General features: G+C 29.7%; 5 protein-coding genes and 1 long non-coding RNA gene across 9 annotated transcripts; 2 read left to right on the top strand and 4 right to left on the bottom strand.

Moving 5' to 3' along the window:
• Positions 1-3511: 3511 nt before the first annotated feature.
• Positions 3512-5092, bottom strand: LOC112794510 (uncharacterized). The gene is made up of 2 exons (XR_011871670.1): positions 4631-5092; positions 3512-4176 (listed from the first exon to the last, which is right to left on the bottom strand). It is a non-coding gene; the product is annotated as an uncharacterized lncRNA (long non-coding RNA).
• A 4925-nt stretch (positions 5093-10017) lies between these two features.
• On the bottom strand, positions 10018-12693 carry LOC112798198 (heavy metal-associated isoprenylated plant protein 21-like). Of its 2 annotated transcripts, none has more exons than XM_025841408.3 (3): positions 12548-12693; positions 12353-12428; positions 10018-10604 (listed from the first exon to the last, which is right to left on the bottom strand). In XM_025841408.3, exons 1-3 carry the CDS (start codon positions 12617-12619, stop codon positions 10309-10311), a joined length of 444 nt encoding a protein of 147 aa, XP_025697193.1. In that variant the 5' UTR covers positions 12620-12693; the 3' UTR covers positions 10018-10308. The 2 variants fall into 2 exon arrangements, with proteins under 2 accessions (XP_025697193.1, XP_025697194.1); XM_025841409.3 differs by having other exon boundaries at positions 12353-12424; positions 12548-12667.
• Positions 12694-15188: 2495 nt separating this feature from the next.
• LOC112798200 (mitochondrial import inner membrane translocase subunit Tim9-like) lies at positions 15189-16951 on the bottom strand. Its single transcript, XM_025841415.3, has 2 exons — positions 16790-16951; positions 15189-15549 (listed from the first exon to the last, which is right to left on the bottom strand). Exons 1-2 carry the CDS (start codon positions 16882-16884, stop codon positions 15357-15359), a joined length of 288 nt encoding a protein of 95 aa, XP_025697200.1. The 5' UTR covers positions 16885-16951; the 3' UTR covers positions 15189-15356.
• Positions 16952-17058: 107 nt separating this feature from the next.
• LOC112798199 (uncharacterized) lies at positions 17059-19117 on the top strand. Of its 3 annotated transcripts, none has more exons than XM_025841413.2 (3): positions 17059-17362; positions 17985-18150; positions 18550-19117. In XM_025841413.2, the coding sequence occupies exons 1-2, from the start codon at positions 17062-17064 to the stop codon at positions 18137-18139; spliced, it is 456 nt and encodes a 151-aa protein (XP_025697198.1). In that variant the 5' UTR covers positions 17059-17061; the 3' UTR covers positions 18140-18150; positions 18550-19117. The 3 variants fall into 3 exon arrangements, with proteins under 3 accessions (XP_025697198.1, XP_025697197.1, XP_025697196.1); XM_025841412.2 differs by having other exon boundaries at positions 18609-19117; XM_025841411.2 differs by lacking the exon at positions 18550-19117 and having other exon boundaries at positions 17985-18526.
• Positions 19118-20347: 1230 nt separating this feature from the next.
• Positions 20348-22984, top strand: LOC112798202 (uncharacterized). The gene is made up of 7 exons (XM_025841418.3): positions 20348-20665; positions 20991-21062; positions 21824-21891; positions 22016-22169; positions 22289-22375; positions 22486-22573; positions 22687-22984. Exons 1-7 carry the CDS (start codon positions 20558-20560, stop codon positions 22713-22715), a joined length of 606 nt encoding a protein of 201 aa, XP_025697203.1. The 5' UTR covers positions 20348-20557; the 3' UTR covers positions 22716-22984.
• A 41-nt stretch (positions 22985-23025) lies between these two features.
• Positions 23026-26216, bottom strand: LOC112798201 (eukaryotic translation initiation factor 5-like). The gene is made up of 2 exons (XM_025841416.2): positions 25676-26216; positions 23026-24954 (listed from the first exon to the last, which is right to left on the bottom strand). The coding sequence occupies exon 2, from the start codon at positions 24586-24588 to the stop codon at positions 23272-23274; it is 1317 nt and encodes a 438-aa protein (XP_025697201.1). The 5' UTR covers positions 24589-24954; positions 25676-26216; the 3' UTR covers positions 23026-23271.

Raw genomic sequence — 26216 nt, forward strand, 5'->3', positions numbered from 1 at the left:
TATCAATAAACAAAGTATTCATACATTCCTTCTTTTCCTTACAATGAACTATTTTTTTTGGCACCTACTTAAATGAAGATGACAAAAACATCTTTTTATGAAAATGCTTTGTTTAAAAGTGTGACTTATTTATTTAGCCATATTTTAAACAAAGACAACACTTTTTTAAATATCAAAATCTAACCATACAATCCATCATCCAAGGGTCAAAAAGAAATATTTTCATATGAAGACAATTATAAAATCTTCATTGTAGTATCCACCTTTTTTTTTCTACCAAAAATAGAAGACTCGAACTCGCAACCTCTTAATTGAATATGGAAAAACTATGTCATTTGAGCTATAAATCATTGACTCCTTACAATGAACAATTGAACATACATGAATTTAAATTTGTATTAAAAAATTGTAGGGGAAAAAATATATGTGATGATACATATAACAATTATACTAAGTGTACAAAAAAAAATTAGTTATAAAGTCAAACACTTGTATAAAATATATATTAAAATATTAATATACATTAAAAATAAATAATTAAATTATATATATATTTATACATAAAAATATATGAATTGATATATTTGTTGTACACGTGGTATTTTTTATATCTAATTATTTCTATAATACTAATTAATTAAGCGGAAATAATAATAATAATAATAATAATAATAATAATAATAATAATAATAATAATAATGGGATCATAATTACGGTTGTGGACTGCAATTTAATATTAAAAAATTATATATGGTCAAAAGGGACAATGATTAACTGGGAATAAATGTTTATGTTTATGGTCATGCTCAGTGGTCTTGGTTGATTGTGCTTTAATTTATATTATAAAGGATGTAATATAAAGTTTTGGAATATATTTTGCTTACTACCAAAACAAATAAAGCAATAAACAAATGGGTTCTTTTGCTTTGTCTTTTGTAATATTGGCTGGTCCTCATCAACTAAATTGTCTGATCAGATAAGATTACAATTATCACATTAGATTCAAATACAGTATTATTTAATTTATTATTAATAATTTTTTTAATTATATTGGAGCCATATGGATGCTGCATTACTCTAATTAATTCTAAATCACTTAATTAATTTTGAATGACATGAATTACAATCTTTATATAAACATGGAGTGCTGGAGAAAATAACTTTATAATTTGCAAGTTTGATGATAGAGATCATCATAAGTAGTACATTATCGTTGACATGTCAAGTTAAATTTTTTTTTTTCTAAAACTAAATAAGTTCAATCATTGAGAGGTATCTATTTTAAATAGCTTATTACACAAGCAAAACTTTCACACACTTTTGCAACCTTTAAATCATATCATAAACATTTCACATGCAACAACAACCCATTTTAGTCATTAAGCTGAGGTGTTCTGCAAGCCTCTCTAATCAATATATATTTTAAACTGTATTTTTTTAGTTGATGGATTGAATCTTTGGGGCTGGTTGAAAGACGGCTAAAAGTGCTATTTTTTTTTAAAAATGTAAAAATAAAAATAAACGTGCTGCCTGTTTAACCCGCGGGCTAGTCCGATTAACCTCTCATTTTTTTTTTTGTTAATCAGGTTCAACCTGTTTAGACCGAAATTTAAACAGACTTAATTTTAGAGATAAAATCCGCCCATTTAAATAATTAAACGAGCTGGCCCGATAGATTTGACCTATTTTAACGACCCACGCATGTAAAGAAGTCGAGATGCATGGTGTTTAAGTTACATAAAGTTGGCATTTGTAGAAAGCGATAGAGTTGGCGACTTATTTTATGTAATAAAAGTCTCACAATACTAATTTTTATTATTATTTAACGATTTAAAAAAAAATCATATTATTCCAAAATAATTTTATTAGAAATTAAAAGGTCTCTTTTTTTAGATAAAGACCACTTTATCCTAAATAAAATGAATATAGGAATTCAATATATATTTTTTTTATTGATGAAAATTTTTGCAAATATAATCTAATTATTATTATAAAGTAGGGTCTATCATGTTCTTAATCCTGCAATCTCATATGAAGTTTTTATCAAGCAAAACACTATATTCATAAACAAGTCAATGTGTTAGGTTTGAAAGTTAGAAATGTTTTTATGAGATTTTTGTCTCAATAGAGTATACACAGGCTTACACACACGTGAGGATCAAGTTTGATTCCAATTACTTTAGTTTTTGTGAAACTCATGTTTTAACTTTATGCAGTGAAAACTTTTTTGCAGAAACAATAATATATTTCAATTTTAAATCGATTATTATCAAATTAATCGAGGACGTACATCACCATGAATATGAGTACTTTAATTGATAATTAATACTAATAGCATACTTTTTAAATAGAAGAAAAAAAAATTAGAGACCCGCTATACATACAAGTCTTTTTGGTTTACAAGTCTTACAAGTTAACACAAGTCCAATAAAACACACGCATTACACTTTCACATTGAAGAGTAAATAAATGCACGTTATTCAACTACTTCCTGTTTCCAAAGCGCACTACTCACCATGCATTATGAACAACTCTTCTTCTTCTTCCTCCATGAAAACGATTTTTTTGCCAAATTTAAAGATAATGGAACTTCAGAAATACACCAAAACGATTACAGCAATACACCCAAACGATTACAGAAATACACCCAAAGGATTACAAAAATACACCCAAACGGTTATAGGAATTCACCCAAACGATTATAGAAATACACCCAAAGGATTACAGAAATACACCAAAAGGATTACAAAATTACACCCAATGATTTAAGAAATACACCCAAAATTCGTTGAAGTACACCTTATGTGCATAATTCAGAACTCTTTCACTTTCTCCTCCTCATCTTCTGCTGCTTCTTCTTCTTCAAAAACGATTTCAGAGCTTAATGTCAAAAAACAATGGAAATCAAGAATAATGAAGAAAGAAAACAGAGAGAAAAGCACGTAAATAAAGAAAAAGAAGAAGAAGAAGAGGAACACAAGGAAGAAGAACGTGCAGCAAGAAGAAGAAAAATGAGAAAGAGAAGGCAAGAAACGAAAGAAAAGAAGAAGAAGAAGAGGAAGAGGAAGAGGAAGAGGAAGAAGAACGATTCAAAGCGCGTTTTGAGCGTTAGTTTTAATTGGACTTGTAAGGCTTACAAGCCTTAATCGCTTGTATGCGAAGAATTTCTGAAAAAATTATTACATGAAATTTAAAGATGATGACATATATAACACGTACACTTAAGGCAAATCAGCTTTTAGCAAATCTATTATGCAAGACCAAGGGAGGTACTGAGTTTAATTAATTTGGTAATTTAAGTAACGAAAATATATGGTAATCAAAACAAATTAATAAAAAACAGTAAGAATTTATTTTATTTATTATTCATTAATTGTTACAATAATAAATAAATTTTAACTGTTTTTTTTTTTTGGAAAAGTATATAGAACCAAGAGGTTACTAGCAAAAAACTAAACAAAACCACATTAATTTATATTAATAATTAATTTAAAATTTTTTAAATTCAAAATTTAAAAAATTTAAAATTGATTAAGTAAACCTAATTAAAATCTATAAAAACATTCCTCTTCTCTCTCACATTAACCTACCCACCTCCAACAATCACACACACAAATCTCTCTCTTTCACCGCCTCTCTCTCACCGGCCCTCTCCGCCTCTCGAAATTTTGCACGCATAAACAACTAACAAAGCATGCAAATAACGCAATTCGAATTAGAGTTTATCTTACAACGCAGACATAGTAGTGATTGTCATCAACACGTTCACGTTCGGCATCTTTCGAACGCACTCTCTGATCACAGGAATCGCCGCCATTCCTTCTCCTAATGACACAGCGTGAAACCACCCCAGAGGTCCCGGTCGCCGTGGTAGGGAAGGGCGACCGAGTCGCTCTAGCCACCGGCAACGGTGGTCGAGGCCTCGGAAACGCGCCACCTCAAGTGGAGCCGAATCAGCGGCGAGAGAGCGTAGGTTAAGGTTATATATACGTTGTACAGCAGCAAAACCTTATTCGTTGAATACGCCATTGCTTCTTCTTCAGCTTCAGCTACTACTACTATAGACTGGAGCGAAGTATTCGGTGGGCGAGGGTGTATGATAGAGGCCCAAGGAAGAAGTACATTAATTGGGCATAGAGATGTATGTTACACACTTGATCTTAGCCAAAAGGAGTCCTTGAACAATTACAGAAATATAAAAAAACATTCATTTAATATAAAAAAAAATCCTAATACTTAACAAAAGAAACATCCAGTTATATTTTAGCAAAAATAATTAAATATCTATAAAACTTAAAAAAAATATATGAAATTCTTAAAGAAATAGAGACATTCACATTTGCAATACAAAAAAATTCGAAAAATATATAAAAGAACATCCATTTATTATGAAAAGAAACATTCTGATATTTAGCAGAAGAAACATCCATATATATTAACTCGTAAAAATTTTGGATTCAACCAGAAGTATTTAGCTGATTTTTGGCTAATACTTTTTTTATTCCCTAGCATTACTCTTTTTTTTTTTTGTCTTCTTAGCATTATTTAGTAACAGAAATGTTTGGTAATATATAAGGACGTTGAGCTGGAAAATTGTGTCGAGGATAATAATAACAACTAATAAGAATACCTTTTTTAATATCATAACATCTGACTCTGGCGCAACCTAGCGCAATAGTTCCACCCCAAACAATTTGAACATAAGGAACGCAAGTATAATTCTTCTTATCAGTACAAGAGTTGGATTTGTAATTATATTTATTTTTCGTTTTCAACCAACGAGCCACAGCATCTGCTCCAGTAATAGGTCGCGAATTTTGTATAGAAATTCGGCCATATACCTTACTCCAACCAGTTGGGTTTAGTTTACAGCTTTCAGCGCGATCATTCACGAATGCACGAGCAAGATCTTCCATTTTGTTGTTCCACTCCAATGGATGGACTCCAACACTTGCACGTGCATCGTTGTGAACTTTAAGATAGTCTTCTGGATAGTTTTGTGCCATTAAAAGCAATGGAACTACACTTATAAACTTTATTACCACTATCCAAATTTTCATTTTTGTAATTTTTGATGATTGCAAAAATTGAAGGTAAGTATTGAATATGGATATATATATATATATATATATATATATATATATATATATATAACATAGTTGCAACTAGCTAGATAGATGTACTTAAAATATATATTTAGATAAAATGTCTTTTTATAATATGTTAGGAGTATAATAAATAAAAATTTTTAATTTATTTAGTTTATTATAAATATAAAAGATTTATCTTTTTAATAAATTTAAGGGAAATATTTTTTTATAATATTATTAAAACTTATTTTTAAGACAGATGTTTAATAATTTCGTATCTTTGAAGTATTAGAGAATTGTGGAGATAACAACAAATGAAAGTAATTATAATATTGGTAATATTAGAAAAATAAAAATAAAAATAAAAATTTATTTAAAAAAAAATAAATTTTGACTATTTTTATTAATTTTTTTTTATTAAATATTTTTGTTATAATATAATCTTAAATATTAGACCAATATAACTAATGATAAGACAAGAGCCAATTATAAAAATAAAAACCACTGATAACTCTTGGCGGCACTCTTTCGTAATAATGTGGTGAGGCATTTAATTTGCCCCTTCAATTTGACATTGTTTTAATAAGGTTTAATTATTTAGTTAGTTTTTATAGTTTTATCAAATTTTTAATTAAATTTTTATATTTTTATTGAATCTTTATATTATTTTTATTTTGTAATTATATTATTTTCATATCAAAGACGTTAAAATAAATAGAATATTTCTTTTAAAATATATGTAGTAAAAAATTTAATTAAAATTTTAATTATAAATACTTTTAATTTATAAAAAAATATTTACTTAATTCTAATATTTTTTATACAAAAAAACTTAATTATAAAATTAAAATTAATATATAAATTAATTAAAAAAATAATATAAAAACTTAATTATAAATTTAGTAAAATTATATGAACCAATAGAATAGTTAAATCTTTTAATAAAGAACAAAGCTTTGGCTGTGTTATTTCATAATAATAGCGAGGTACTTAGTTTGAATAATAAATTAAAAAATATAATAATAAGTTTTAAAAGAGCCGAGGATCTTGTTCTTATTTGAATAACAAAGAGCGTTTCTAAAGGAGATTGCTTAGAGTTGGATTATTATTATGTTGTCATGGCTGTCCTATGATAAAACAACACATAGCAAATATAACTTTTTATTTATTTGTAATAGAAGGGTAAAATATATCAGAATCAAAGAAGAGAAGGAACTGTCACTTCTTAAAAAAGTGCGCGTCTTTAATAAATATAATAAATTAATTTGCAGCGGTTGGAACATTTAAATCGTTGTTATCTTGATCAATTTACATAGCAGAAGCAAAACCGCGATTAGAATTGTCGCTATTTCGTCAATTTGCAGCAGTTTCGGCAAATGGCCGCCAATTTTCAGACGCTATTTTCCGCATTTGTTGTAGTATAATTTTAAGATTGATGAAATATTTAGTAATTAATTCATTAATTTATTTAAGTAAATGTTGTTAGAGGTTTGAATTACGTTTTGTGTTTGCAATAATCTATTAACTGATGACAAATTCTTAAATAGAATTCAAATCACAATAGATTATTTTTTTATTTACAGAATTAAGAGATACTGTAAAAAAAACATAAGATTGATTTTTTAATTTTAAATTTCTGTAAGATTATCCATTGGAGTAAAATTTAGTGCCTAGTTGTGATATATGTGATGCTTATTAGGGGTTGATGCACATAAATAAAGTTTATTCGGGCTTAAGTTTAAAATTTCAAAAATTTATCTCTTGATACAATGTGAATTAATCGATAATATTAGAGAAATAAATAAAAATCACAATTTGTTTTATTTGATATTTATTATAATAATTAATAAATATCAAATAAAATAAATTTTAACTATTTTTTATTAATTTATTTTGATTAAATATTTTTGGTAAATTAGTATAAAATAAAATTTAAGTTTCTATAAAAGTTGTACAAGAATGAAATAGAATAATATCTAGATTTTTATTTAGAGTACACGACTCTTGAAAAAAATCGCCGTTAACCGTTTGTCCGCGCCCCATTTTTTTATGGTTAATTAACAGCCATGAAATGTTTTGCGACGATTCAAAATTGCTACAAAACGGCTCCAAAAACCGTCGTAAAATGTCAGAATTTTTGTAGTATATATATATATATATATATATATATATATATATATATATATATACTAATATACAGCTCTCTTAAAAGTTCAGCATAATCGCTCCTTTATTAGCAGAAACTTCTTTAACAAAAATACTTTCATCTAAATAAAGCTAAAAGGGTGCACCTCTTTATCATCAATTTCTCATATCTTTTGGCATTACGTATCAATAAACAAAGTATTCATGCCTACCCTTCATTCTTTTCCTTACAATGAACTATATATTGAACATACTAAATGTATACAAAAAAATTATGCTAAATGTATACAAAAAACTAACTATAAAATCAAATATTTGTATAAAATATATATTAAAATATTAATACATATAAAAAATGAATTAAATTATACATATATTTATACACAAAAATATATATAAGAGTTGATATATTTGTACACATAGTATTTTTTATATCTAATTCTCTCTATAATACTAATTAAGCGGAAATAATAATAATAATAATATTGGGGATCATAATTATGGTTGTGGACTGCAATTTAATATTAAAAAAATTATATATGGTCAAAAGGGACAGTGATTAACTGGGAATAAATGTTTATGTTTATGGTCATGCTCAGCGGTCTTGGTTGATTGTGCTTTAATTTATATTATATATAAGGGATGTAATATAAAGTTTTGGAATATATTTTGCTTACTACCAAAACAAATAAAGCAATAAAAAAAAGGGTTCTTTTGCTTTGTCTTTTGTAATATTGGCTGGTCCTCATCAACTAAATTGTCTGATCAGATAAGATTACAATTATCACATTTGATTCAAATACAGTATTATTTAATTTATTATTAATAATTTTTTTTATTATATTGGAGCCACATGGATGCTGCATTACTCTAATTAATTCAAAATCACTTAATTAATTTTGAATGACATGAATTACAATCTTTATATAAACATGGAGTGTTGGAGAAAATAACTTTATAATAATTTGCACCTACATACCCTTTTTCATCATAAGTAGTACATTATCGTTGACATGTTAAGTTTTAATTTTTTTTTTCTAAAACAAAATAAGTTCAATCATTGAGAGGTATCTATTTTAAATAGCTTATTACACAAGCAAAACTTTTACACACTTTTGCAACCTTTAGATCATATCATAAACATTTCACATGCAACCTATTTTAGTCATTAAGCTGAGGTGTTCTGCAAGCCTCTCTAATCAATATATATTTTAAATAAAGATATATAGTTTAAATCGATCAGAAAAGATACGGAATTATATGAAAAAAAGATAAATACGTCTCTGAGAGAAAATTAGATGTCTCGCCTTTTAAAAAATAAAAAATATTTTTATATTTTTAATTAGTCAAAAATTTATTTGTCTTCAAAATAAAAAATTAAGGACTTATTTATATTATATAGGCATATAGCTGAATTTTTGTTAAGAAGAAAAAAGAAAAGGTGTATTTTTGCATAGCTTATAACTAATTAATCTTGAGGTAAAAACACTAATAATTATATTAATGCCTTTGGGTACATAATGAATTAACAACGAATGAAAAAAGATTAAAATAATAAGGATACTTAATTAGATTAATTAATATAAGTGTGTGTTGGACACATGAATAGATAGAAGGGTAAGTGGTGGTTTTGCATTGTGTTATTCGAGTTGTCTTGTGTGGTAGGCAGCAAGAATCAAATTCCCCCAAGAACAAACTTTCACAAATGATGTCTTCTAATTTACTATTATGCTTTACTACTTTTTAAATAAAGTTTCATTGCCACATTCTCCTCCAGCGTTTTTCATTTTCCTGGAAGGTTCAATACATAATTCATGACCGTATCACGAATCTTCAAGAAAGATTATATATATATATATATATATATATATATATATATATATTAGTTTTTCAAATTTTAAAATATATAAAATAGTCTCAATATTTAATTCTGTTAGATAATACAGTTAACCAATTAGTTATTCACGATGACTATTAATATATAATGTTAACTTTATGCATAACTGTTCTTAACAAGACATAAAGGAAAGAGACAAAACAATATACTAAAAACAAGACATAAAAGAGAGAGACAAAAAATTGTGTTATTATATTTTGTTTGGTAATAAACAAAAATAAATTATAAAAATCTAATTTATTCTAATTTTTTTCATTAAAAAATTTTGCGACGAAAAATATAATAATAAAAATATAATTATGAAAAGTTAACAAGAATAATGAAAGAAAAAATAAAAAATAAGTTGTGTTACTTGTTAGTGTCTCCGTGTTCTTCCTATCAGGATGGACACAAAATATATTAATTTAGTGTCTCTATCCATGTCTCATCTGTCAAATACGATTTTGTGTCTCTGTGTCACTGTCTTAGTAAACAAACACAATTTTGTCCATGTATGTGATATAGACAAATCAATCTTAAAAATAAAGTGTAAATCAATTTTAATGACCATGTGTGTGAGTTAATATTCTATATCAACAGTTATCATTAATGATAAAAAAAATCAAATTATAAAAAAATTGCATTGTCTAACAGAAATAAATATTAACATTTTTTTTATGTATTTCAAAATTTAAAAGACTAAAGTATCCGATATTAAAATTTTTGATAATTATTTTTGTTTTTTATTTATTACAATGTTATTTGAAATTTTAGGGAAATCACTTAAATTCTAGTGGTGATGATATATACATTAGTTTGAAGAGCAAGTTTTACTTTAATTTGCTCCCAAAAAAGAAAAAATAAAAAAGAAATAGATTCTTTCTCTAATAATAGAAAGCCTTATCAAAAAGAGAAAAAAAAAAGACTTATTTATTTGAAACTCACTAAAATTATTATAAGCCGAAACTACCAAAATCCCATACGTGATAAAAAAAAAAAAGGTACATCCTCTGTATATATAATTGGGTGAAAATTCAGGTGCAGTCGACTTCACGTGAAGTTGATAGGTGAGAACCGTTAGATGAAAATTTAGTCAAATTGGTCAAATCATTTAACGGCTCTCAACTATCAACTTCACCTGAGTTTCCACCATATAATTGACTCTTTTTTCCACCAAATAAAGTTGTTGTGTTATTGTTACATGATGGAGCATGAATTAACGTTGTCTTCATTGAAGAAGTTCAAGAGTTGATCTGGAGTGTCTTGTGAAGAAGTAGGAAAAGTTTGAGAGGTTCGGACACAATTGGGAGGTGCCCTTTTATCATACACACCCGAAGCATGCGGATATGTGACTACATGTTGTGGAACATATGGCCAAAATTCTGCTCTTTTTTTACCCGTTTCTTTTACCCTCTTCAACACCTTGTTTGCATCCACATAACCATTCACGCTTACTTTGCTTTCTTTTCTGTTTATATTCACTGATTTCACTCCTACCAAATATAATCAACAAGTAAGTATACAAATTAAATCATGCTCATGCATAAGTTGGGTTGGTCAAAGAAAATGTAAGTATAAATAGTCTTATTGTAATACATGATAGGACAGAACAATTGTATCGTTTAATTTATCAATAATGCTAGGGAACCAACTCTATATAAGCCAAGAATCAGCCAACTGATAAACCAGAGGCACCGGTAACTTTAACCGGATATTGCTACTGATAGGCACACGGATGTTTCTTTTTTCTTGTAAATTGGATGGTTTTTGATATGATTTCTATGTTTCATGTGTTACGCATTGATAAAACATAATTAATTATATGGAACTAACTAATTAATGATCAAAGCATCTGTTCCGTGATTCTCCTATCACTAACGTATCTTCTCTCATGTTTTGAACGTGGTCAACAATAATTTAAAAAACAAATTAAAACTAATTACAATTAATTATGTTGTTCCATTATTGGCTGATTATTAGTTGGTTCCATATACTTTTCCTTAATTTATTTAGTCAATCTCGTTTAAGAGAGAGAAGATTTTGTGTATGAATTTAATTTTAATACATTAATAATATAAAATATTTTACATAATCATACAATCTTATCTGTTTTTTTTTAATGATTATTTACGTAACTATTATGAAAAAATGTATTTTTACTAATATGTCATTGTATGATTAAAAATACGTGTAAAATAAATTTTTTGTTGTATACGAAAATGCAAGCGGAAATTACTTACGAGTCCTGTTAGGCTCAATATGAGTTAAAAAATGAACATCACCCATACTATTCAAAATAACTATCTGGATACTAGGATAATATACCATGTCATGAAACCACTCATCCCAAAAGTTTAAGCTGATGAAAAAAGGTAATACTAATGATTATATTTCTAATATTGAATCGAACATCCCTAAACCTCTATTGTACATATTGTACAACTATTCTATTGGCTTCCTATACTTCCTTGTTACATTACTTAAAGGTTAACCTAAAGTAAAAGGAAAAGGAAACAATGTACAATGATGTTGTGAACTTGAAGCTAGGGAGTTCTTAACGTAATGGTAACAATTGACTATTATTTATTAGGCATCTCTCCAAATAGGTAGGAGTTTTTTTTTTTTTCCTTTTTTTTTCTCTTTTCTCTAATTAGAGTTTAGAGATAGGTAGATATATCTATTATATTCTTTTCCCTCATGGAAATAAATTTTTTTCTTTTACAACCAAAACACAAATATTTAAATTTATAAATAAATGATATGATGACTACTATCAAGAAGACTAGAAGTAGCTAGGTAGATTCTAAGAGGACAAAGTATATAATATAAAAAAACTTTTAAGTATATCGGTATATCAGTGTTTTAATAAATTTTAACTGTTGATCTTAATTATATATATTATATATATTTTTTATAATTAAGATTAACGGTTAAAAATATTGAAACATCAATGTTTCAGTATAATTGAAAATTTTTCTATAATATAAAGCTTTGGAAAGGAAGATCATAAATAATGTTGTTTGAATTTTTTAAAACGGGAACATAATTTTAGCAGCTCTATATATAGCTCCTATGATCATAATTAGATACTTACTATGTTATGTATTTATTTATTTATTTTCTACAATAATGTGCCAAAATAATAATAAGAAGCTTATTAATTTGCAGCACATTGATTAAGAAAGCTAAGAGAATTGAAATATTAATGGTAGGTGTTATTAGTTGGTGATGGAAATTAAACCTCTCATTGTAGCGACTGCATTTCTAACCTTTCGTTCACATCCATCACAATCCATTTTGACTTTAATCTCAACTGTCTAATAATAAAACAATGCAAATACATACATTAGATTATAGGAATTAATTAGAATGAAAGAACCAAAAAGAAAATTAAACAACGAGAGCATGAATATATTATAAGAAGCTATAACTATACCTGCATTGATTTGAGTTTTCTTTTTGTGGTTGGAACGGTGCAAAAGTAGAAGATGTAATCGAGTGCTCCCATTTGTAATAATTATTTTTCTAGAGAAGACACTCACACAAACATGAGGGCAAGGTGTTTATATAGCTAGGGAACTCAAAAGATTCACATACACAGAGAAAGAGATAAAGATAAATGTATAAAAGCAGTGTCTAGACATAATTTGTTGAGAAAAGAACAAATAGGTCACTGATCTTTTGTCTTGCAGATATTTTTGTTTTTGACCATTAAAAAATACTTTTAAATTCCTAACCTTCACAAAACTTGGACAGATCAGTCTCTCCGTCCAAATGCCTCCGTCAGGGACTGATCTGTCCAAATGCCTCCGACAGGAACTGATCCGTCCAAGTTTTGTGAAGGTCAGGAACTTAAAAGTATTTTTCAATAGTCAGGGATGAAAATGTCCGTGGAGCAAAAGGTTAGGGACTTATTTGTCATTTTCTCAAATTTTTTTTTTCAAATTTAGGAGTGAGACACGAATTCGCGATTTCTAGGTGAGTATAGAAAGATTATGCCATTTGAGTTATAATTCGTTGGCCTAAAAATTAAAATTAACATTATATATTATTACAAAAGAAAATAATCAAAGAAAAAATTATAAGATATAACACTGTTTTAAAATTAGAATTATTTTTTACGGTATTTTTTAATTTAGTAGATTAAGAACTAATTCTCAGCAAATTCGAACGATATTTAAAAATATGTCGTTTTTTAATATTTACTCAGGTTTTGGTTTAAAACTAGATTAATGTTATGTATGTATGTATGTGTGCATGCTATATATTAACAAGGGAATTAAATATTTGAGATACATAAATATAAAATTATAAAAAAATTGATCATATGATGCATGTATGTGTATCTCAATCTTTTTGTAACGCCTGTATATGCTTTTGCTTTAATTTCCAACTATTAATTAATACAATACAATACACATGATTCCGTCTACTAGGTCTAGTTGCGTTATTATATATATTAGAATGAGTGGCCAAATATATCCCTTGGATTTTCCTTTTTCTTAATTGAAAGAAAACTTTAAAATTTTAGAATTTGGAATTAATTAGCTAGTTGCTGAGCTGGTTTAGTGAATCATTATTATACTAGAGCAAGGTTGAAGTGATACATATATATACGATTATACTAGAGCCAATGGGAGAGGAGAATAATTGACCCAACTTATGTTCTCCAAAAGTGTAAAGTGGCATTATATCTTTTGTAGGCTTAAAAAGACAAAGAAAAAGGAATTAAAAGAACATTATGATTTATGCAACTCCATGTTACTTTACAGATACAGAACCACCGCCCAAAGGATCAATCTTTGTTTTGTTGACTAATTTGCTTGGCTTCAATGCAACTTCTTGTGGCCGTCAAGCTCTATATGCCATATATCGGAAGGGATATAGATATATCTATATTCATTCTTTCCAACACTTGCATAAGTACATGTATATATGTATTTAGAAAAAACTAATATTTTAATAATTAAAATTATTAGGCACTATTAATTTTAATTAATTTAATATTTATTAAAGATTTGATTATTTTAACAAAATTAAATAAAATATTCGTTGAGATTATTCATTTAGCTAATTTTATCCGACTAATTTAATTTTTTATGGATATTAAATTAGTTTATATATTTTATTGTTAAAATTACGTAAATCTTTTATTAGATTTGTTACACATCCAAATTTTATTGCCATCCAAGTTTAAAAAACATTACCGGTCTCATTAAATTTTAGAAACTACTCTCATTAAAAGAGCGTATACACGTGCCCAAAATCTTAAAAAACATTACCGGTCTCTTTGCGCTTTAATATGAAAAATCGTTCCGTTCATATCTCCTACTCAAAACTGCAACAAAAGAATTTGAAATCTCTCTCAAAATCTCTCAAATTTTCTGCAAAAACTATTGCAGAATCTGGTGATGTATTTGAAATCATCAACAAAAAACACAAAAAAAGAACAATAAAGACTCCGCAAGGTACTAACAAAACTACTTATTCTTAATGTTCAGTTTTTTCTTTTGCATATCGAAATTCAATTTTTTCTTGTTTTTCTCTATAATTAGGGCATCTAATAAAACTGTGTTGTTAGTTTATTGGTTCTGATAAATAATTTTGCTTCATTTCTTAATTTAATTGAAGTTCATTTTGATCCAAAAATAAATTAGATGTATTTTTGTTGATAATTGAATCTTTTTTACTGCTTGTTGAAATCAGAAATAATTTAGATTTCAAAAACAGACTTATTGATATCATATTATACTCTTTCAAGCTTAAATAATTTCATAATACCAAACTTCTTACTTTTCCCTACTAAAATGTAAATACAAAAATAAATGCTTCAGAAAATGATTATCTTTCAAATTGAAAAACAAAATAAAAAAAGAAAAAGAACATGGACTTGAACAACTTTAGAAGCTAGAAAAGCATCTATTGAGGGCCTTCTTCAACAACGGCATGCCACTTTGTTCTTGGAATCTGCTATATTTAGACAATCCTCGACAAAGAAACATTTAAACCAAAACTGATTTCAAGAAAAAGAAAATAAAATAAAAAAGAACAGGTAAAGATGATGGGCACATTGAATATGAACATCATGACAAAACCAATAGTATCACATTTTCTTTTACTCAATCTAAAGAAATTTCACTTGTCATGAATAATTTCTGGTTAAGAACCACTAAAGTGGACATACACTATACAAAAATTGTTCCATGTTACAAAAATGAAAAAATTAATTGTCCAGAAGACAGAGGCTATTGAGAGACACCAGTATTTGCACCTTGGTCAAGATCTGAAAATCTGGAACCAACTTGCATGGAAAGCCTCATGAATTTTTCGGCACACCTGAGAACACACGTTTCCTCGTTTTTGGTTAGGGATTTTCGATAGAATGTATCGACACAATCCTTGAAACATCGCTCCACTAATGAATTATACATCCTTAGACTGCAATTTTAATGAACAGAAAACAAATTAACAAATTCCACCTTATGCTACAAGTAAACAATTTCTACACCAAATGCACCTAACCAGAACTTCTACATTCACATCCCTTCAACTTTAAACTCTATATAAAATTATAAATAGCTGCATTGCTTTAATATATGCACAAAATAGTGTTAGTTTAATATGTAATTTCGCCAGAAACTTGCACTTAAGAAGTAAGATTACAAAGCTATTTCATTTTTGCTTCAGTCTTAACAGTTAACACACACAGTTCTAAAGTATCCAAATGAATAAGACCAAGAAAAGGATATTTCAAAAAGAATAAAAATAATGAGAAATTCTGCACATAATGGGGAACTAGAACAAAGCAAATTTTTTTCATTCCAGCACTATAAGCATTTTTATACATGGGAGTACATCAAATGGTGATAGCTTCAGACTTGACCTGAAAGATGCTAGTTACATCTATTGGACCAGTCGGAAATACAAGCTTTCTTGCACCCAAAGGGACAGGACATGAACTCCATTTTCCCATGGCATCCGACAACTAGTCGAGAAAGAAAGGGAAGAAGGCCTAAGCGAGCGAGACGAAAAAGAATTAAGGATCTAATCCCTTAGTTTAGTGGCATTGTTTAACAATCATCCTCTAACATGAGAAGGCCACATTTTTAGCCGCATCAACTGCAATAGAAACTACTTATTTAAAACCATACAATAAGGATCTAATCCCTTAGTTTAGTGGCACATACAGAGAAGAGTCATTGAATTAGTATATCTCCCCATGAAAACAACAATTACATCTTATATTACATGCTTAAACATCTAAAGAAACAATTTACTCAATTCAGCTCTCATATTAAAAAAAAAAAAAAAAAAAAAACCCCAATATTAAGTTGCCATGCTACCTTATCCTAAATAATAATTTAACAATTTCATATATGAGAAACATGGGAAGTTCAATCAAGGCTCCATAAGTTCATTGACAATAAATCCACCTAAAAAAATTAATAATTTTTTTTCTTTTTTAAGATATAGCTTCCAAGTTCAGATCCCAATCTAGCATTCAATCCTTGGGGCAATTACTAATTACTCTTCCAAATTCCAATGTAGAAATCTCACAAACAAATACAACTAAAAAGTGAATAATAAAACAAAAACGAACTAAAGCTCCGAATCCATGATTTCCATGGATAAACAAACAAAGCAACATTAATAACAAATAAATAAATAAAAATTATACCTGTCTCGAATTTGTAGCTGGTCTACCATGGTGGACATTCGTTGCTTATCCTCTTCAGGAAGATCAGACATGCCACTGAAAATGTTCTTATCCATCTCCAATTTACACGAACAAGAATGAAAAACGGTTAACGAGGTTTTCAATTTTTTAGCGCGCAGGTTAAACCCTAAAACTTGCACGCTAGACGAGGCTAGTTTTTTTTACTGATTTGGGCCTGGTTGTTTTGTCATTTTGGGCCCAACTTTGGGCCTGGACCACTTAGAAGAAATGTAATGAGGAAAAAAATGAGTAGCAGTGTAATTCATTATCTGTCCATTTCTTCTTCCATGGCTGTTTCCTTGTTCTCTCAGCTGCATCTGCATCCACTGCTTCATGGTAACAACAAAATCTCTTTGTCTCTGCAATCCCAACAAAGGTTTCATTCACCATCCAAGGCTATTAGTATTATTCAGTGTTGCTCGAGTTCTTCCAACCACAGCATCAAGCTCAGAACTTGCAAGAACTGCAAATCTCAATTCGACCCTTCACTCAATCACCCTCTTGCTTGTCGCTTTCACACTGCCCATTTTGGTGGTAACTCTCTTTTCAATTTCTCTGTTTCATCTCCTATTAAAAGTTTCTGGCTTTTCCGTTATCTTTTATTCCCCCAATTGGAGATCAAATTTGCTTGCTTGAATGCTGATATTGAATAGTATATGAAATGAGGGTAGTGAATTGTGAATTTTGATCGGTTACAATCTTGAATATATATAAAGTATGTATAGAAAAGTTCCAAAATTTATGTGGAACTTTGTGAATTATATATGTGTACTGAAGAGAACTAAATGATACTTCATATTATAATTTTATGTCAATTGAAACTTGGAAAGCATCATTGAATTTATCAGCATTTCATTTGGAGCATGCAAACTTTCTAGGCTTTTCTTATTGACAGAATGGTCTCTTGTTAGCTGGTTTCTATTTTAGCATAACTTATACAAATATGTTTCGAAATTAATCTACACAAAATATCAAATTTAGGGGAACATTTACAATTTGAAGGTTAATGAAGTATTGGAGGATCTGTCATGAAAAGTATTAAGACCTTAAAGCTAATTAAGACCTTGGCATATTTAAGCATTGTGCTTATTTTCTTTCTTTCCTATGAATCTTATCTAACTATTTGGGATATCTGTCTTGTCTTTCTGTTCCACAGGAGAAACTAAGAGGAAGTTTGAGAGTGTTTATGAAGGGGGCACCATGAACACTCCTGATTCCGGCAAAGTTTTTCAGTATTGGCATTGCTGCGGATCCGAAGATCCCTTCCATCCTGGCTGCACTTCTGCACCTCACTCCTCCTATGATGACTGATGTTCATCAATGTCTCTTCTTCAACTCTTCAATTAAAATTCTTTTAGCTAATATACACTTATCATGACTCAATGCTAGAAAGGATCCAGGGACCAATATGGTGTCTGGAGCTGGATCTTGGGGACTAGTATAGTAAATTTTGAATCTGAAAGACTAAAATGGTGAAAGTCATAAATCTCAGATACCACTACGGGGATTTAGTCTACTCATCTTGTGTACAAAAGTTATTGATTCCTTGTGTAACATAATCTAAAAAAATGCGATTATTTTTGTGTGCACAATGAATCTGTTATTAGTCAAGATATTGATGTAGTTAGTAATCTGTTATTGGAATGTTAAACTGATTCATATGTTAATGCTATCTGATGCTAATCAATACGTTTTCAATGTTATGTAACACTCGATTTCAGTTCGCACCGGAAACCACTTATAAATAGCTATAACAACCATCATCACAATTTCCTTGTAGAAAAGAGTTGATTTAGAGATCCTAACTCGACTTCTTATCAATGGAGGCAGCCAAGCTTTCATGGAATCCGATCTTCTCCAAGAGCCTAATACGTTGGCGGTGCATGCCACGACGCAAGGTTGTTGGGATGAGCTACTCTGGTGGCGATTATCAGGACTACTATCTAGGGAGGTTAGTGGATGAGAGCATGATTGTACTGTATTCACAACGACAAAGATGTATTTGAAGCATTTGGGTTATTGGAATGTTATATGTTGAGCCTAAGACCAAGTGTTGCATTAGGGATGCTCATATTTGTTGCTTTGAGTGTGCTGATATCTTTTGGTGTAAGATTGTTTCATGCCATGGAGATTCATATATATCTTGCTTTGGCTTAACTAAGATGAGAGAAAATAATAGAATATTTAGCTAGGTAGAAGAAACTAATGATTATTAGTTGAAATGAAGAAAAAGACATATCTAGTTTGAAATGAAAAAACAAAACTACCATATGTAGATTCAATTGCTTCCTTTTTGTGTTATATACCAATATTACTATTAGAATTATAAGAGTAAATTATCATTTTTGTCCCTAACGTTTGGGGTAAGTCCTAAAGTTGTCCCTAACGTTTCAATCGTCTTATTTAAGTTCCTAATGTTTCAAAATTGACTCAATGTTGTTCTGCCGTTAGGGATCCGTTAACAGAATTGACGGCGGGACGAAATTGAGACGATTTTGAAACGTTAGGAACTTAAATAGGACGAAAACGTTAGGGACAAAAACAATACATAAAAATAAATTTTAATTTAATTTTATCTTTCAATAATATTAATTTTTTACTGTACATAGTATTCAATTATTTTTTAATTACATCTAAATAAATTACACTTAATCACATTATTTTCATTTTAAATAAATTTATTTTTTTATAATTTTAAAAAAGTTTGATACATTAGAGACAAAAGGTATAATTTATATTTTATTGTATATATATATATATATATATATATATATATTATTTTTTTCTTTTCTGCAAGTTTATGTACTAGTCATTCTACAAATATTTCATGATAACTAAAAATCTTTAAGAGTAAAATTATAAAAAAAATTAATTTATTTAAAATAAAAGTAATATGATTAAGTGTAATTTACTTAGATGTGATTAAAAAATAATTGAATACTATGTATAGTAAAAAATTGATATTATTGAAGGATAAAATTAAAATTTATTTCTATGTATCATTTTTGTCCCCAACGTTTTCGTACTATTTAAGTCCCTAACGTTTCAAAATCGTCTCAATTTTGTCCCGCCGTCAATTTTGTTAACGGATCCCTAACGGCAGGACAATATTGAGTCAGTTTTGAAACGTTAGGGACTTAAATAGGACGATTGAAACGTTAGGGACAATTTTGGGACTTACCCCAAACGTTAAGGACAAAAACGATACTTTACTCGAATTATAATAACTCCACACATTATAGTTTCTTATTTGTCAATGTGTTGTAACTTGTAAAGTTTTAATTTTCTTAAAAATGGATGAATAAGTTAATTCATATTTATTGTGAAAAGCACGTGGATGGAGATTCTCTGCTTTCCTTTGTAGTATAGTGCTTTTCTCAGGCATCACACAACATAACATAGAGAAAATTAAATAAATATATGTATATAAAAAAAAAGGAGGGAATGTGTTTCTTGGTTTTGAAGATTTCTAACGTTGTTTTATTATTATGGCATACCTTATGTTATATTTGTGCTTTGTTTGTGATAACAAGGACACTCAATCTCTTGCTTCGTTTTGAGGACCAGCCAAATAGAGAAGCAAATCAAATCAAAGCAATCATCATAAATTAAAGGCTTAATACATGTTGTATTCATTCCTGAATCTACTCAACAAATTGCCATGTTTTGATGTCTTCATGTCACGCACAGTCTTAATTTGTTGGATTCGAGTTCTGTTTTGTGCATGAAATGGAATCGATATCTCCTAATAATATATTGGTACAATGCCGAATATGTCACAATGAAGATGAAGAGTCACACATGGAAACACCATGTTCATGTTCTGGCACCCTCAAGGTAATTATAATTTTAACAAAGGAAAATAAATAAATAACTAGGTTTTACCATTTCTTGTATATAGGGAGTCATAATGATTTTTTTTGTTAATTATTTGTGTTAGTATCCCCTCTTTTTGAAGTCCTTGCACACGTATTATATAAATTTTTCAGAAGTAATCAAACCATATGTCTAACAACCTAGCAAGAAAAATTAAGACATTTAGTCTCTAATTTATTAATTGTAGAATTACAATAGGCAATATATATATAAATAACGATAATAAGAGTAGAGATATTTAACTCCTCTGCTTTAATTAATTAATTAATTAATTTTAATGTTGTAGTATGTACATAGAAATTGTGTTCAAAGATGGTGCAATGAGAAAGGCGATACTACCTGTGAGATTTGCCTACAGGTACATGATTATGTTCACTTAACCAGTAATGATAAGGGTAAAGTACTAAATTGATTTCTACACATTCTTTTTTGATTCTTAATATTTAAAGTGTCCTATTTGAATTCAAAAAATTTTCATTTAGTTTTAATGTAGTCCTACCGTAAGGTCAAAATTAAATAATTAACGAAATATCCTACATAACAGCTGTGCAAGAATAAGATAGCTAATCTAGAGAACAAGTACAAGTTCCAAAGGTATAAAAATAGGTTCGCCAAGTACGTTAAAAATTCGTCCTAGAGTTGCTCTGCCCACTGGAACACTTAGGGGCTCCCCGTATCAATCACTTCCATTCCTCTTATTAGACCATCTGTAGCGCTCATAGCTACGGCTCTAACTCGATTATTTTCTAATAATTGCTGTACTTCACAAGTCACGTTAATTTGTTGCTTCAATACATTTAGTTATCGTTCTCATTAATTTTATAGAAAATATTTCATTTAAATTATAAGAAAAATGATAAACAAATATGTTAATACATCAACGGTTGATTTTATGCCTTTGAAACTTGTACTTATTTTCTAGATTATCGATCTTGTTTTTGTACTACTGTCACGTACGATATTCCGTTAATTATTTAACTTCAACCTTACGGTGAGACTAATTGAAGTTACATAAAACTTTTTTGAACTTAAATAAGACACTTTAAACCTTACAATTCAGTACTTTACTCAAGTAATGATGATGATGATGATAGTAATGGTACATGTTAACTAATGCAGCAATTTACACCCGGGTACACTGTACCCCCACCACTTATCCATTATGGTGGATCTCCAATAAATTTCGGGTAAGTCTGTGTATCAACCAACATTTACTGGATTCATGTTTCATGTTCATACTTCAATTTTTTTTTTTTATTGTCATTGTTATTTCTTTTTCTACCATGAAGTGATAGAAGTTTGTTGTCTTAGATGGAACTATTGGGAGACTTCAAGAAGAGTTCACAATAACAACAATCAATTTGTATCAATGTTTGGTGCTGATCATCATGATCTAGAACCTGACATTGAATATTCAACACCCTCTACAAGGTCCATGATATGGTGCCGCATAATTGCCACTATTGTAATTTCCATTTTTGCTTCTTTTAAATTTATATACGTTTTATGTAAACAAAATTCATTGGGGGCAACAATTTTCTTAATAATTAGCTAAAGAAAAACACACTTTATTGTATATTGCAGTTTCTTGGTCTTATTGTTTTAAGGCATACACTTCAAGTTATACTGATACTCAGTGAAACAGAAGAGTATTCATTAACAGTGTTTATGGTAAGAGGATACATTTATAGATAATTGTTAAAAAAACAGTTTCCATCTTTTTTGAAAGCCTACACAATAATCTAGAGGAGTTTAAGAAAATTGATTCAATTTGATTGCAGCTATTACTGTTGGGAATCCTTGGGATATTGATTTCAATACATACGATGATCAAAGCTAACTACTATGGCCCAAGGACTTCAACACCAGGTTACAACATTTGTTCTTAACCACTTGTGAATTAGATGGTGTAATGAGAGTTAGTTACTAATAAAATTGCGAAGATTAGCTAGAATCCAATTAATGATTGTTTCTATGTACAGATTCATCATTCCCCTATTTCATCACGTGAAGAGTATAAAGTATAAACCATATTGGTGATTCCATGCTATATGTGGTCAATTTCGGATGAAGAAATTGCTTTGATGTTGAAAAAAATTGATGAAAATCATAGTGGAGATCAGGACACTATGACCATGTTGTATAAAGGGCAAATCATGAATGCCTAAATTATAGAGAAAATTAACGTTGTATGCTTAACTTGTATGCAAAAAAAAAACCAAATTAACGTTGTATGCTTAACTTGTACACATGGAAAAGATCATAAGCATTATTGATGATTGAAATTACCAACAAAATTCATATAATCTAAGGGGCACATGTAATCAGAAACATTTCTTATAGTGAATATATAACTAAAACCATAGTACTTAGAACACAACATCAAGCATAATCCAGACACATACATGAACTCTAGCAACACTTCAACCACACAAGGGGCCAAAACAAGACCCTTTATTCAAAATAAAAGGACACAACAGTAAAGAAAATCAACAAACTGAGGACAATAACAGTAAGTAAATGTGATATCATAATCTTCAATATTCTGAACTGAGCACAAACTTTTCTCATTCTTCCTCCGATTCTGATTCAGCATTCTGAAGCCAATCAATGAATGGTTGAGCATTCTTCCATATCTGAGAGTCCTTCTTATCACCCTTCAGTCCCTTTGAATACCAATGCACGACGTGCTCTTCCTCCACCAAATCAACATCATAGAGGGCTTTCAGAATAAGTGCAACCTCCTTCAATGCATTGCTACCTTTCTTGTTACAGAACTCCTCAACAGCATTGAGCAATAACAGCTGCAATCCCTCGTCATCTCCAGCAACTGCAGCAGCAAGGTGATTCTTCCTCTTGGTAGCTTCTTTTCCAAACCCTTTCTCAACACCATCAAATAATCCTTCAAGAAGTGCATTCATCTTCTCCTGAGCAGATACAGGAAATGCAGCAATATGTGACTGCAATTCCTTCGCTGCGACACCTTTCTTCAAATATGCTTTCACTTCCCTGACCACAGTTGCATAGTTCACAGTGTCACCATTCTCAGAACCCTTGCTTTCTGTCTTCTTCTTCTCTGGTTCATTTGTCGAGAGCATGACCATATCAGCAGTCACAGCACTTAACTGTTCTTGAATACGTTGACGAGCAGCATCAATAGATGTATCCGTTTGCCACTGAACATCATCATCACCATCATCTTCATCACGAGCCTCCTCTTTCTCATCAATTTGACTGTGTGTAGGAGATACACGTTCCTCATCAGAGCTACCTGCTTTCTTCTTACTAGATTTTACAGTGCCATCCTTTGATGATGAAGAGCCTTTCTTCTTAACCTCTTTCTTCAGTTTCTTCTGTTCCTCATCAGCCATTTCACCTTCCTTCATCCTCTCCTTCTCAGCTCTCCTCATGGCCTTTTTGTCTTTCGATCCTTTCTTTGCTTCAGGAGGGTTCTTGATGATAAAGGTAGTCAGCTTGTCCCTCATGTCCACATCAGACACAAAACCACAAGCAGCACATTTCAGCTGGATCATTTGACTCTTTGTAATCAAAATATCAGTTTCAGGATTTCCACAACCGTAGCATTGAACATATTTCTTAATGAAGTTCTCAAGAAGGCCCGCAAGTTTTGCAGTATCATGTGCTCCATTAACATGAGAAGTGCCGGTTTTCTCATCGAATTTCGATTGTGCTCCAAGCTCACAACCGAAATATTTGGTGGTGTAAGATGCCGGCCTAGCCAACGCTTTTGCAATGTCAACCATATTGACAATATTGGTTTTGATGCCATTACCTCTGCCCTCAATCTTGGTTATCATTTTAGGCATCTTATACCTGTAGAAGGCATCATCGCTATTTGCGGCACCAATGTTCTGCAGCGCCATGACGATGACAATGACTAACAAATAGATGTTCAGAGAAGGCAATACAAAGCTGGGATAGTGGCCTCTAAGGCTGCTTGCACCCTCAAAGACTCTCCTTCAGAGATTATGGTAGGTGGCCAACCGCAATCAGAAAACCGAGGGATTTTATGGTATGTCTCACGATGCATACAGCTAACTTGGCACGACAAAGGTATGTAGTTTTTTCTAGTAGAAGAAAAATACTCTGCTAGCAGCTCAATTGCTCCAAAATGGGTAGTAGCCTGTTCAAACATGAAAGAAACTTGGGCGTGACACTTTCACTTTATAATCTGCCACAGCAGAACTTGCAGGGACGCCAAACCAACAACCGGAAGATTTGATGAACAACTGTACAATTCCAAAATCAGAAAATCAGTTAAAATTACAACAAAATATAAATCTAATCACAAAACAAATAAAGACCTATAAAAAAAAATTACAACATTAACAACGAAGACTCATCTTATATCTATCAAGAACTAGGTTATTCATACAACCATGATAATACTTTCCCATAAGTTCTTAGATCTATTTATGTGATCAACTTGCCTATAATAAATTATTAATCAATTCCATATTCGGTCCCAAGCCATGACAAAATAAAAAGGGTTCACAAAAACCCCAAAAGCATGTGGAATCTACTTCAGATACACATACAAGACAAGAATAAATTCACATCACATACCCTAAAAGCATATATACCACCGAATCCCTTAGCTTCAATCATGAAGCAGAATTTTTGAACGTCGTAAATTACACATAACCTAAATAAAAAAGAAAAAGGATTTCCTTTTGGTCAAAGATTAGAACCTTTGCTACTTCAAACACCACAAAAACAACTTTTCCAATAAAAAAACAACAACAATAACAATTAATCCACCTTAAATAAAAAATCTCCAGTATTATTCCAGCTCAAAATACTATATCAGATTATTTTTCGTTAGAAAACGATCAAGCGCAGTTACCAATTTCATCATCCATTATCTATTATCAGAAACATTAAAAAAAAAAAAAGATAACACGAACTAGATCAACAAAATATCAAGAGAGAATAGATCAAAATTGGTACCTGGAATTGATGAGAAGCTCGTAATAGGGTTCGCGAAGAAAAGAGAGAATCGGAGGATAGAGTATTGAGAACTGAATAAGATGAATGAGGCGGCGGAGTGCAAAGGCTCACACATATTTATACTCTTATTTATACGGTGTTTGAGGGTCCATGGAATTCTCAAGAATCTTACTTTTTTTGTGGTTTCAAATTCAAATCTATCACATTAATCAGAGCTTTTTCTTATTCAATCTCTTCCGTTTTTATGCTGACTTTCTGTTAATACTTTTCATCGCTCAATTTGTGGCCGTTCATCTTAATTTGATAGCTTCCACGTTGTCATTTCAATATCATATTTGCGAAAATAAATAATACCCTATTTAAACTTTTTTTTTTTTACGGATTATCACTAGGGTTTTTTATTGTCTATTTCGTAAATTGTTGTGATTATTTAGATTGAGAAAGTAGAAAAAAAAAGATAAAAAATTACATTTTGAATTTAAAATTAGACAATCATAAAAAAAGGACGAAGGTCCATGACTATGGAAAATAAAAAATAATT

Source organism: Arachis hypogaea, chromosome 14, assembly GCF_003086295.3.
Source record: "Arachis hypogaea cultivar Tifrunner chromosome 14, arahy.Tifrunner.gnm2.J5K5, whole genome shotgun sequence".
NCBI lineage: Eukaryota > Viridiplantae > Streptophyta > Magnoliopsida > Fabales > Fabaceae > Arachis > Arachis hypogaea.